The 14,714-nt window shown below is 39.0% G+C and overlaps 1 protein-coding gene across 1 annotated transcript in view; it reads right to left on the reverse strand.

Moving 5' to 3' along the window:
* The window catches only part of SLC35F1 (solute carrier family 35 member F1), a 253,835-nt gene that overhangs the window by 102,207 nt on the left and 136,914 nt on the right, over window positions 1-14,714 (reverse strand). Inside the window, exon 2 of the mRNA XM_040599259.1 lies at window positions 4,364-4,539. Coding sequence (XP_040455193.1) covers window positions 4,364-4,539 — 176 coding nt within the window. The remainder of the gene's footprint in view (window positions 1-4,363; window positions 4,540-14,714) is intronic.

Raw genomic sequence — 14,714 nt, forward strand, 5'->3', positions numbered from 1 at the left:
AAGGAACAGCTTGCAATGTGAAGCCCTACTACCACAGAATCTGGCCCCTAAGGCTTAATGGTACCCTTCTGTTCAAAAGACATCTTTACTGCTCCCTCATTTCTTGTTTTCTAGAATAACAAAAATTAGCATGTTTTCTTTTTTTAATGATGTCTAGTAGATGTGATATTTTCATTTGTAGTATATGTGAGGTGGCTTTTAGAAATAATTTATTTTTGGTGGCAAGCTGCTGATGCTTGCACCCATGTTGACTGTTAGTAATTAACACCTTCTGGTCCACTATGGACAATTTCCCACTTACTGCTTTTTAAGGTGTTAAAACTAATCTCCACCAGCTCTGTGTCCCATAGCTCCATTTCACTGATAGAAGGCTCCTTTCCTGATAGCCAAAGCTTTTCTTGTCCTCAATTAATAATAACACACAACCCAAAGGAGTACCTGGAAGTGCCCTAACAAGATTTTGTTAAGCGGAATCCTCTGCTGATGAGGGGACTGAGCTGAGATAATAGGTGTTAAAACCTTCTTCTCAACTCAGAGCTGTTACCATGGGCGAATACAGGGTTTGGCTGTGAAAACAACCAGCACAAGAGGAAGTTACCTCAAGAGAAAGAACTGAGGAGGTCCTTATTACCTATTAGATTTCTGGCATTTCAGCCAGATAAAACATGCTGGCATTCATTGCCTTATAATGATGCATTAGTGATAATAATTTTATAGCACTGTCCTCATACAAAGAAAACTCCTACAGAATTACATTCAGACCTTCAGTACTGGTGCATTACTGAGCATTGGACTAGAAGCTCTAGTGGATACGTATTTTTAAGTGGCTACTACCATCTATGCATGTCTGAGTATGTGCATTTCTAACTGTGAAGAACCTTCTGTACTCACCTCTTTGGGGAAATAGTCAGTTCAACTTAAATTTACATATAACAAGAAAAATTAAAATTTGCATTAAAGTATCCAGGATAAAAGAGAGTTTTCTAGATACCAGATTCACAATCTAACAGAAACTTTAGAGTTCAACTGCTAGAAAAAGGTGGTTGGATTTTGCATCAGAAAAATCCCAGTTTGGCCAAATTCTTTCCTTTTTGTGACTTCTGCCTGAGTAGTATCCACGTTTTAAGTCTCATGGGAAAATCTCACAAGTACAGATCTCCTTTAATACTTCTGTCACTTCTTATTTTTGGTCAGGAGAACAAAATTGCAATAATGATGAAAAGGCTTACTCATGTGGACTTCACTACGGACTTGTGCACTTTTACTGCCTTGAAACTGGTTCCCCATCTAGAGCTACAGGACAAACTTCTCTCTTTTTTTTTTTTTTTTTTTTGTTTTTTTGTGACATGGCAATGAAGCTCAAAAGTACTCAGAGATTCTGGCACCTGCAGGACTTGTGCATCTCCTACACTATCTGATGACATGTGGATTCATTGCACTCCTACACTATCTGATGACATGTGGATTCATTGCAAAGTGGTGGTCCTAATCTTTGCACTCACTAAAGGGCTGTGATATTATTTTGGAAATAAATTCTGGATCCACAATATAAAAATATAGTGGAAGCTGCTGGTTCCCATGGACTAACTTTAGCTGCTGGAAGCTGGCTATTCACTGCAGAAGGCTTTAGCCAGAAGAACTCAGGAATCAGGAGTTTTCATCATCTGCTAATGATGGTTTTCAGAGACCAGTGCAAATTCTAGTTTTTCATTATCACTCAGGGAGTTTATAGGGGTGAGATAAACAGTGATGGAAGGCTAAGTCAAAGAGGATCCACAGTACATCAAAATTTGGAAGAAGTCTCTAAAGAAAGAGGAGTTCCTTATGTCTCAGGAAATTAATAGTTTTCAGTCCTACAGCAAATTAAGGGAGGTTTTGGCTACTTCAAGTGATACTTCCTTAGCCAGTACATTTCTGAAAAAAAACCCAGAGATTAAGAAAGCAAGCAAAGAAAAAGATAAAGGGATGCAGTTTTTTCTGACTACCAGCCAACTTATGACGGCTTGATTTCTTAAGGAAAAAGAGGATAATTTGAAGAATCTTAAATCGTGCATATTGTGTAGAAGAATTGCACATGAAAAAAAAAAGCCTCCTGATGTTCTCAGCACTCAGAACAGAATCATCCCATATAAAATTAACATCATTATTATGTGATTTCCATCTCTTAACGAAGCCAAATGATTGGAGCTGCTAGAAGAACTACCTCAGTGGAACAGAGATAATGAATTTTAATAAATACACAAGCAAAAAGACAATGTCAGGCTCAATCACTTCGCAATATTAAATGAGTTGGCTGCGTAGTGCTATACCATCCAGCAGGAATGTTATGCTGAGTGCCTGCATCAATGCTTTCATTGTGTCTGTAGCCAATTTTGTTCTGGATTTTTTTGGACCAAACCATCTTTCTTCTTTTGACAGCTCCTTTTCCAGACTATTCCACTGGTAAGCTTAATGCTTAAAGCAGAAGCTCTGGTTGTTCATGTGATCCGTATTCAACCACAGACCCATTCAAACACCTTCCCCAATCCTCCTTACTCATTTTTCATGTACCCCTAACACTTTCCCTATTCGCTTCCCAAGTCTATCTTACCTGCACAACAGATAGCTCTGACAAACTTCTCTTCAGTCCACCACTATATTTTTAAACATAAAATTATTTATAAAATACAGTTTCAATACATTTTTATGTGTAAAACAGAGTGCTTGATAGCATTTTTGAAATGTCAATACGTACCAGGTTTGAAATGTCAAACCTCACTCTAAATAAACCCCTGTAATGCACAGCAGTATGCTGGCCCATATATCCTCTCACAAGTGAGCATTTTCAAAAAAGTAAAATCTATTTAAAAGTCATAGCGACTTGGCTTCCACAGTATCTAAATCAGTCCTGAAAAGGACATTTCTGGGACAGAACTATGAACATCTAGGCAATCCTGCACTCAGAATAATAATAATTTTAAACACAGTTCTCCAGAAAGATGGTACTACTACGTGCATTAAACCTTTTGGAGAGCAAAGCCTGTGATGATGTTTCTCCCTACGCAAACTGAAATACCAAGACAGTGAAACACTGCCTGAGCAATCTCTCCCTATCTAAGAGCTAACATTTCCTCTACAGATTGGCCTTCGTCGCTTCTGAAAAATGTCAATGGAGACCATGGTTTATAAAACTGAAGCTGTAACACATTTAAATGTTTTGTGTTTCAGTACAGCGGTATATTTCTGACTGTTCTTTTTTTGCATGGAAATGAAGTCCTTGCTGTTTTGGAACACTTTATAGTATTATATCACAAGACTGTACTGTGAGTGAAGAACCTAAGCTTCAGGCCTGTTCCCAAATCATTAAAAGATGTACTATCAAAGAACGATCCAAAAATACTTGTTCTTGTAAGAAAACATGAACCTCTCAGTATGCTGATAAATGTACCACAGCCTAATACATTTTGTAGTTATTTTCCTCCATAGAGCCCTTCTCTCCTTATGTCAGGAGAGCAGAGTCAGGAAAGCACATGTTATTTTTGCTCTTTTATTTTGTTTTAATCCACATGTTCTGTGAAGGTGAATAAATAAAAAAGATTACAAAAAAATGAGTGGGTGAGAAATGTACTTAAAACGCATTTACTTCCCACACCTCTTCTAGACATGAAATCTCAAAGAAAGGAGGGATGGGCGGGCCAGGCACAAACTCCCTGTATTATATACAGACTGTGAAAGAGAGGATCATTTGTACATAGTACCAAAGTGTACTATAATGCATTTCTCACTTTGGAGGTCATATTGGTTATACAGGACCTGTTGCAAAACAGTGACAGGGCCATAGAGCTGCTCTGCCCACACAGCACCCCACAGAGACAGCATCCTGAACTCCCTCTCTTCATCTTCTACTTCCCAATGGCTAAAAACTGGCTTCCGTTTTTTTCTAATAGGTGAACTATTGAATTGCTGTGATCAGTAACTCAAACTAGCAAGCTCTTCTTTGCTTGCAGCTGAGCTCTCCTTAGCCTATCCAAGATGTAAAGCATAGTAGTATTTCCCAGGAAGGCATGCAGCCAAATCCAAAATGAACCCTGAGTTTGCGGTTACGGTGCCAGAGAGGCAGGTGTAAGAGGAGCATTCCTGTAAGAACAGTTAGGAAGTGAAAAGTACTGCTTTTAGGCAGCACCACTATCCCCAACATATACTGATTCATACTTTGCTAATGAAGATTTGTTGGGGTTCTTTCAGTTCATCCAATATGTATTACTAGTAATATAAATATGTAACAAATGTTAATGGCATATGTATCTAAATCACATAGCTGCTTGTTCTGCAAAAGCCTTTATCCTCACTGTTTTCTATCAAACACTTTCAGAGAGGCACTTACCTTGTCTGACAGCTAGTGTTGTTGTGTAGACCAAGAATAGAAGGATATAATTGAGGAAGCTCTGAAAAACAGGTGTGTTGGCATGGAAATCTTCTGACAAATACTTGCTTGTGAGACCGATGCCACAGATAAGGAGGGAGAGTACCTGGCCGAGCGCCACAGACAGCAAGAGATCCCTAAAATGAATGAGAAAAACAGATATAAAACACTCAGCCTCCTTGTCAAGGAGGAAATGCTCATCCTCCTCCAGGAATCATGTTCGACAGTGAGAAGACTAAGACATGGGAAGAAACGCGATGCTTCAGTTAATGAGGGATCTGCTGGGTGTAGCTGACATAACGTTTCCATTATTTCTGCTTTTACCACAGGCTTAAACATTGCCCAAACACACTAGCTTTTATTCAGATATTAAACAACAGCAGATGGTACATCTCTATCATTTAATTTCACATTTCACATTTCACAAAGGATAAATGATAGTTTAAATCAACCAAAATACAGCACTGCTTCCTTTGAGCATCTTCCCTAACAGAAAGACCTACTAGTATCATTCAGACAGTGGGAATCACAGCTCTTCAAGGACTTAGTAGCCACAGAGAAAAAGCAGAGAAAAAATTTTATTGTGTTTCACCATCAACATTAATTTACTGTATAACTTACTTCCTCTCACTTAATTTCCGTTTCACTGTACAAACTATTCTTCCCATCTACTGTGCAAATATATGAACTTTTTCTTCCATCTTTGTCACTGTTTACTTCCTCTTCTGCTCAGCAGGAGTGGGAGGTTCCCCTTTTTCCTTTCCTGTCTTCTTCTGGTTCTTAAAAATATATTTTCTGGTTTGGCTTCTTGCTTTAATCTGTTTTTCTTGACTTTAATCTCCAGTCTCCTCTGCATTCCCCTATTACAATGTTCCCCATTCTCTCTCCTCACAGGTCTCTGACAGTTGCTCCTTTTGTGCATGTCCTCTGTCTTCCTATAGCTTTCTCATCTTTCTTCAAGAAACCACTATATCTGAATATATATAAACCACTAGCCCTGTCCACTTCCAACTATATCTCTTTTACTCTTCTCACTGAATTTATTGTCTAACTGCGCTGCACAATTCAGTCCAAACAATTGCCCTTTTCCAATTATTATCTCTTATCCTCACAGTGCAGGAATATGTGTATTTTTAATTGTCCTTAAGAGGTTTCCCAGGTTCTCCATGTGTCAGTATTTTCACGCTGACTAGGCCTGCTCCCCAGTTACACCTTCCCATGCAGAAGCATGCAATGCAAAAGTGTTGACCTGGAAGAGAAGCAAGCACAATGACTGCAAGGGACAGCAAAAGGACATCCAAAGGGTACAGACAGATAGTTCAAGCCTCGCTGGCTGCAGCTGTCACCAAGTACCAGAAAAGAGGAGTAGTAGGTCCCTGGGGGAACCCACGAAGGAGAGGGGAAGGTGGGAGAGGAGCACACTCTGCAATGTCTCATCAGAGCCTGGTACGAGGAAAGGGGATTAGTCAATCCTAAGGGAGTAGACAAAGGAGGGCAGCACTCTGCTCAGCTGCAACAGTATTTCATGTGTGTTCTCCTCTGCCAGATGGTTAAAAAAAATTGCTTCAAGGCTGCTTTGCTTTCCCTGACAGATTTCCCTGACCTCGGCTGGGCATATTCAGCAGCCATAAGCATCTGTGCTCCCATAACAACTTTCCGGGTAAAATCAAATGGCAAATATGTTTCCCTTTTTCTCATAAACAATCCTCCCACTAATGTGTCTGGGTGTCAGCTGTGGCATGATTCAACCAAACAGACACTGAAACCACAGCAGTCTGGGTAGTTACATTCAGCTAACATACATCGCTGACAAACAGCCTGACACAAATAGTAAGAGTACAAACTTTATTGTGCTAAACCCCGTGTTTTGACGGCAGACTGCTGGATAAGTAGCAACTAAGACTCCACAACTGCTGCCTCCACTTTCGCATTACTCACTCTACTGTGAAACGTAACCATGGGAAACAAACACACTCAACAGAGATGACGTCTGAGACTATGATGTGAACACTGCCAAATCCATGGATCCTCAGTTCCTGCCATTACCTGCTATACTGCTGACCTAAAGCGGGAAATCTGAACAGTGACTGCAATTTAAATCCACATATTAATCTTGTAAATTTGTTTAAAGTTCTTCATTTAGCTGGATAGTGTTTCCTAGGTCCTTCTTGTGTAATGAAGTTTCATGCAGGCTGTCCTTTTGCCTAATGCAGTTTTTGTAATTTTATTTCATTTGTAAATTAAATGTTTGCAAATATCTATCTCTAAATGTGTTGCTTGCTTTAAGGAGGTGCAGGTTTTTATTAGGTGTTCTCTGTACCTCAGCTATGCCCATGAGCAAATGTTGTATTATGTCCATTGTAGGACTACATCTGTTCTGGAAAGAAGCCTCTTGGATCCTGCTTAGATTTACAGAAAGCTAAATATATCCTCAATCATTAAAGGATTTTCCCATTAAAATATTCCTTGCTCCATATGGCAGTTAGCTGTTGGACATCACTAATCATTACATTTTTTTTAGACTGGTGGAAAGTTTGATGAGGTCTTATAAAAGACATAACTTTTTTATCTCAGCTTTCTATATTCAGGTATGTCACCAAGCCTAACCAGGCAGTACCGATGTCTGTACTAAAAATCCAATCAACAAAAAATGAAAAACCCTAGGTAATATCTCAAGGCTGTATCCGATAACTATAGCCCTCTCTGGAGTACATTTTGATTCTGTCATTGCCATTTCGCAATTATAAAACAGATGTACTTTTTTCATAATTAATTCTTTGGCAAGGCATTCAACCACATCTACAAGCAGCAGTTTTCCTGAAGAATTCAAGCAGCCATCTAAAGCCTGACATATATATATAAAGAGAGACACACATACATATATATAGACACACACATATACAATCTCCTGTCCTCAGCTTCTGTATTTTACATTTCATGAACATACAAACAAGAAGGTAACTCAAGGTAATTCAGATTTTATGGTCTTCCTAAGAAGTAATTTAGAACAGCTTTCTATGTCTTCTGTCAATTACAAAATGCATCAAAAATTCCATTCAATATTGTATTACTTAAGTCATTAAAGAAGGGTAATTAGGAGTTCAGTAAAAGTAGACATGGACAAGAATCTGGACTGTGAACGTGAACACCTCCAAGTCTATAGATAAAGGCTGGATGTGGATCAGAGTATTATCTTTGTAGCTTGAAACAGCCTTTAAGTAAAAATTGTCTTTGGGGCATCAACTCAATGAAAAAAATGCAGAAAACTACTTTGAGGAAGACCAGTGTAAGTAGTACAGCCATCACTGGCTTTCAAAACACTGACTGTGTAAGTGATACTGAATAAGTACTGCTCGTCTCCGATTTTTGCACACATTTGGCATTTTTAACTATGTAAGAAAACTCATTCTGAAATCAAGCTGTTGTGTTCCTCTTCCAGTCAGAACTTAGTTAAACATTTCATAGATAATGTATGACATAGAAAGATACATCTCTTATTCTTATCTCATCAGTGCAAAGAGTAGCATAAGTTAGATGGTTAAGCAGAACTAATTCAAACATCCATGAAGTACACAGACTTCAAGCAAAGATGATCCATTTTACACAGTATAGCTATTCCTAAGACTGTTGATGCCCACATTAAGCTCTCCTACCATACCTAAAAATGTGTCCATTACAGACTTGAATGACAAATAGCAGCACAGAAGACTTGGTATGCTTCCCTTATCTCATAAGCGTAGGTTGCAACAAACACTAACCACCATGGAAAACAGGTGAAATGAATGTATGAAAGAAACAAAAGCACAAGATCAACAAAATGCTGATTTTTGCCTTGCATGAATGGAAGATAACAACTCATCTCTCTCCAAGCAGAAAAGTAGAAAAAAATCTTACATTATTTGTTTGAATTAATGACAACATCAGAAGCAACAAAGAATAATATAATGTTTGGATAACCCTAGTAACTAATGTAAGATGCCTGAATTGTAGAGAAAACGCCTGATAGCATTATCTGTATTTCATTTTTCCTGCCAACAATTTTCTAATAATAAAAGAGTCTTAGCTCCTGAGCCTTTAATACCTGGATAAGAATAATCATATACATATTCTTTTTTAAGAAGCAGCAGCAAACAAACATTGAAAAGAAGCTTTCAGTGGCTGTGGAAGACCTACTTCATTCTTTAGACAGAGCAAAAAGTGACTCGTTGCTGTCATCTCTGGCACTCAGTATATTTCCTAAATACTGTAATACTGTTGAAATACGAAACATGGATCTTATCTGCAACACCTTCCATGTTGGTTTTCATACCCTCCACTACTCAGACTAGCACAAAGAATGGTTTCTTCCCTAAGCCTTTGGTCTACCATGCTGGTTTCAGCAGTACATTCATTCACTGAGGAAGCAACATTCATTCATACCTTGAAGAAAAGCATATAGTTTCAGGGCCTTCAAACAGCACCAAAAAGAGTCTCAGTATAAAAAGCTTTATAAAAGTGAAGGTTTCTGATTTTCGGGGTCCAATTTCTCTTTAGTTGAGAGCTATTCTTTTTCTCTACTTGTATTCTATTTAAATCAAAATAAAGCAGTTCTTCAGAGATCCCATTTTTCCTCCCTAAGATCAACAGCATCTTCTCAAGCTAAGTAAGAATAGGGGAAGATTTGCAGCTTGTCTCTAAACTTTAATCTCATGAACAAATGGAATCACAGAATCATTTAGGTTGGAAAAGACGTTTAAGATCATAGAGTCCAACCATTAACCTAGCACTGCCCAGTCTACCACTAAACCATGTACCTAAGTGCCACATCTACACATCTTTTAAATACCTCCAGGGACTGTGACTCAACCATATCCCTGAGCAGCCTGTTCCAATGCTTGGCTTCCCTTTTGGTGAAGTTTTTCCTGACATCCAATCTCAGCCTTCCCTGGCACAACTTGAGGCTGTTTCCTCTCATCTTAACAATAGTCATTCACTAATACAGAGCAAATAGAAGACATTCTTCTCCTTAAACCATCAATTTAGGGCCAGCTTTAGTAATGTTTTTGCTTGAATTAAAATCCTGCATTGGAACCAATCAAATTCATTTCACTGTTGCTACACTTGCCAGTTAATCTGTCCAGCATTTCCTATTGAGTCAGATGGGTATTTTGTAGTAAGAAGTAGGTCAGAATCAGTCCTGAATCTCCAGGTGTCACACTGCTAGGCATCTATCATGGGTTTTTCACAATAACCTAACAGAAATCAAACAATAATTCTTTATCACCTCTTTAAAAGAGGAGCCAGAAGACAAAGCATTATCTTCGCATTGGGAGCCATTTAATTCTGTTTAAATGCCTGGGCTGGTAGCTGCTGAGCATCATTTTTACTTGCTCCTCCAGGCATACAGAAATTTCTGTCACTTGAGTTTCTCCTTGTTTATCAGCCATGATAAGACCATAAACTTCTGAAGGCAGACATTCCCATATCAAAGAAGTCTGAAGCTAGCGCTTGTTGCTTGCACATACGCACTAGTGTGATACAAAGTAGTAAACAGCTATTCTCATGTTCATCTGTTAATATTTTTCATAAAGTTAAAACATTTAGCTTTGACTATTAGCTCATATCCACGTCCTCCCCAGAATATTAAAACACCATTCACAACACAAAATAAACGCAGGGCAACATTCAGAAGGGGACACACAGTCACAGCTGCTGTATGCTGGAGAAACAGCGCCATACAGAGCGCGGCCAAGTGATTTAAACATTTGGGCCTGTTTTACTCTGACACTAAATCCTGCTCTAAAGCACTCTCCATGACAATTTTATTTTAATTGCTTTCCCTCCTCTCTTTTGTAGTTTATTTGGTCTCTTTCCACCGATGGGTCCCCACTGCATCAGTTAGAGGGTACCTCAGAGGGTAAAGAACAGAGGCTACTGCTACTTTTAATCTTCAGCATGAGGTGTGTTAATCCTTCAGCGTGCCAAAGGCTCCAGCAGATGAGAGATTAGCAGTCTGTTTCCTGAGCTGAGATTTTACTAGAGGAACACATCTGTAAAGGCTGCTGCATAGCACTGTTAAAAGGGGGCCTGCAGGCAGGACCACGCTTTCTCCATGATGGTAATGACTGCTATACAAAGTTACTGCTCCAAATGTTCCAAGCATGTATTTAAAAAAAGAAAAAAACATATACACTTCATTTAGAGACTGATTACTGCTATGCCATAGCAATGTTGATGATGTCTGTCACTACACTGTGGTTTTGCCAAGCTTCTTCACTTCAGTACATTTTAGCGTGTTTCTGTAAAAGCTCAAGAAAAAATAAAACAAAGTCTTATAAACTTTACTTTGATTCAAACTGAGCTGAAATTATGCCCCTACAAGAATCCAGTCCAATTCATTTAAATGTTTAAAGGTGGATGTGGAATCTTATTATATACACCTACCGATAGCAATGTTGACACACATTCCCACAGGAACGGCATACATGTCAAAAACACAAACTCTATCTCCCACCACCGCCCCAATGTGGCTGCTTCCACTGTGGCCAAGTTCCTAAATTTCCACAGTACCCTGCATTTGAATAGCTGCTTAATGAGGACATGGACATTACTTCCACATTTTACTGTTCACACTTAACACACACATAGGCAGCTTGTGAAAGAATAAATTAACAAGTTTTGGTAAAACTTCTTTTCAGGGCAATCAACTGACCTCTCATTGAAAGCTAAAGCTGCAGATTTTATGATAGGTCTTAAGCATATGAAGCTTCCTATTAGTCCTGCACTGCTCTGAAATCAATTGCATCTGGAGAATAAGATTCTACACTAATTTTGCACGGAAACTTATCTTTTCTTATTTTCTCATTATTCTGACATGCTTGTTACACGGGAAAGAAATTCTACAAGTTGGCACACACAAGCCTTCTGTCCTCTGCTCCTCTCAATAGGGTTAAGGATTGCGGCAAGTAGGTTCAATTAATGCATGAAATTTAGAGCAGTTTACAGAAGTAGTCACAATATTCTATAATAAACTGTTCATAGCACTAAAGGGAAACCAAGTTCCCCTACATATATACTGATAATAACACCATTGGCACATGTGCCACATTTATTCTATTAGCCAAATGCTCCCATAGTGTACATTCTCCATGATCATTCTAGGTGATGTCTCAAGAAAATATGATGGTCTTGAAGGTCTAAACAAAGGATATTTTATATATTTCTAATAGGGCAGAACAAAACAACAAAAAATATTTTCAGAATATAGGCATCAAGCCATTGCTGAACAGTGAAATACCAAAGCCTGAATCCCAGCTAAACCCATATACTGCATTAAAATATGAATAACTATTAATATTAACCTTCAAATCAGAGAGTGAAACCCATGCAACACCAACCCTATCCATCACTTAATTCCCACTGAGTCATTATTTTGAAATCTTCAGTCACATTTAAATGATGTATAGGCTTTGTACTGGGTATCGGCACAAAGCGTGAAGTTTCTACCTGGTGAGTTGCAGGGTACCTCAACCTCCCAGTGATGCTCAAAAGAAGTGCAGGTTCTCTGCAGTATCTTGATAGCTCTTTATTTTCCAAATGTGAACACTTTAATGTCTTTAGGATGGTACTATGGACTTCATGCATTTCAAACCTTCAGACTGGTCTGAAAAGCTCCAGGCCTTGACACCCTAGGGCCTAATTTGTGAAAAAAAGCCAGTAGGGGAGTAAAACACTACTCGTGAGTTCCTCATCTGGTTTCTGTTCTGTGTCCCAAGTAAGCTGAAAAAGAAGACCCACACACCCTCCTAAAATCAAGCCTTTGAGCCCTTCCAGGAGGGCCAGAAGTACAAAATTAATTCCTTCTCATTGCAGTTAAAAGACTTTATGCCTTAATCTGGGGAGCGGAGGGGACCTCTGCACCTTCTTGCTCTCATCACCCTCTCTTGCCACCTCCCCAGCTCCCCACCACCTCCTTATTCACTCACACTCTGGCTCTAGACCAAACTTTATAGATACTTTCCTCTGTATTGCATGGTATCAGCTGTATCTATGTGTTCCCCATCATCTATGATGTTTCTGTAACAAGTCACCGACTTGGATGGGGCCCCAATGAGGGAAGTGGGGTTGTTTTTCCCTTTGGTGGACACAGGGAGAAGGCTGTGGGGATAGTGGGGATAGCAGGGATAGCAAGGCCCAGGCAGGCAGAGGAGAGCCACCGCACAAAGCCAAGGGTTGCAGCTCACCCAGCATCCCAGGGACAGCCCTGAGGAAAGGGAAGGGACAGACAGACCTGGCCACATGGCTGGTACTTCCCGAGAGCTGGAGGATCCCAGCAGTCTGGAAGGCCACGCTGGGCAACGGGAGAGCTGCACACGTTTCTTATCCTTCACCTTTTGGCTTTCCTCGTTGCTTTGAGTTTTTCTATTTAAAGTGTTAACGTTCTAATTTCTATTCAAATATGACTGGGCTTGAATTTAAAAGCCTTCTGGGGAGCTCACTAGAATTCAAGGTCTAGGTACATCTGCCTCAAAGCTGTGGCTGACTCAGGTTCTGCTGCTTTTAAGTGACAGTTTGAGGGACCAGCACAGATTGCTGGCTTCAGATGAAAAAAAAAGCAGAATTATATTCACCAAGTCTCGGGAGTCTCTGGAGCAGCTTCTTAAGATGACATCTTACCTAAAAAAGTTCCCAACTCTTGTATATTGCCAGTTGCAGAAATTCTTAATAATGGGTTTAATTTATAATAAGCTTTAACCCAATTTCACACACACACACACATGCTCACAAATATGTCTTTTACAATTCTTTAATAACAAAGGAACTGGATTTTTTTAAAAGACTATTCTTACACAGATAAAACTTACCCCTGCACTTACTATTTAGCAAGATGCTACTGACATAATCTGCTGCACTACCTGTTAAGTGCAAAGAAGGCACTTCTCTTGTATTTTTAAATAAGAAATACATCAAAAAATAGCAAAGGAAAGCGTGGTCACAAAATTTCCATGCTATTAACTTGACAGAGTCCGGTGGTAAATCATTATGGGCAAACTGCAGGCACAGGGTGTGTGTTGATGCAATAGTTAGCTTCATCCTACCAGTAAGTCAACAAAGAAAAAAAGCGCAAGTTTATCTAAAAACATGCCTAAGTTTTGAAACAGCCATCTGCTTTCCAATCAGAAATTTCCTATTGCTTTTTCAGCTACAAATCACAGGACTTGGAGCACCCAGCCTTTTTCTCTTTAAGAATGAAGGTCTCTCCATTTACAATTCTTGGCAACTTCCTTGTCTACGGAGCACTGGATAGATTGAAAATATTCCAATCTTTCTGATGGAATCAAAAATACAATTCTAGATGAACTTCCAATAATGGAATTGTATTTCAGGTTATTTTGGCCAAATAAACCGATTTAAGCTACCTGCAGCCCATAACTTTTTATAAATTGTCACTTTCTGCCCAAGTATGACCAGAGAAATTAAGACTCCTAGATAAAATAAATGACAGAATTAACTTTCCACATGACAGCTTACAAAAGTAGTTACAAACACTAATTGAGGAATATGGTACTTTTAAACAAGTAACTTTTCTTCCATAATTTCCCAAAAATTAATTCAATAAGTGAGATTTCCAGTCTTAGAAACAGAAAAAGGTCCTGAAGTATGGATTAAGAGTGAGCTGTAATTTCTCAGGCTGGAATTCCATAGGAAATATGACAGCTGCTGAAAATACTACATTTTAGCCAATGAAAGCTAGGCAGCCATTGGGCTGCTGATCGCCATTAGTTTTGCAATTCAGGAATAAAGCACACAAATAGATGTCTTTTTATAAGACAGGTATTTGTTCTTACTCTGTTTCAAATACACCAGTCTGAGCTTTCAGCTGTTCGAAGGCATGTGGGATGTGGAAGGACTGACGGCTCTCTGTCTCGGAGAAAATGAAGTTCTCTGTCACATTTTATTAGCTCATCTCACTTGCAGTGGTTTTTAGCAGCCTGAGGTTCAGGACGTTATAAATACAGTGATAGAAATATGAGAAACAGTTTTAAAAGTTTCAGTTCTGTTAAGATCATCATTAGCTCCCAGTTTTCTCAGAGGAGCTGAGAGCCTACAGTAATAGACCTGGATGATTCCCAGCATCAAGAAAAATAGCTCACTGGTGCGCTAAGTAGTACAACATCACTTCTTATTGCTCTCTTGCCATTATTGTACAGTGCTAATATAGTTTAAACTGATGGTGGTTTATGGACTAAGTCTTACAGCTATTGAGAGACAGTTGATAAAGAAGGAGGTGAAAAACATTATAGCTCCTGCTATACCCTTGCCACTGATAAGC

This window comes from Falco naumanni, chromosome 6 (assembly GCF_017639655.2).
Source record: "Falco naumanni isolate bFalNau1 chromosome 6, bFalNau1.pat, whole genome shotgun sequence".
In the NCBI taxonomy this organism is placed as follows: Eukaryota; Metazoa; Chordata; class Aves; order Falconiformes; family Falconidae; genus Falco; species Falco naumanni.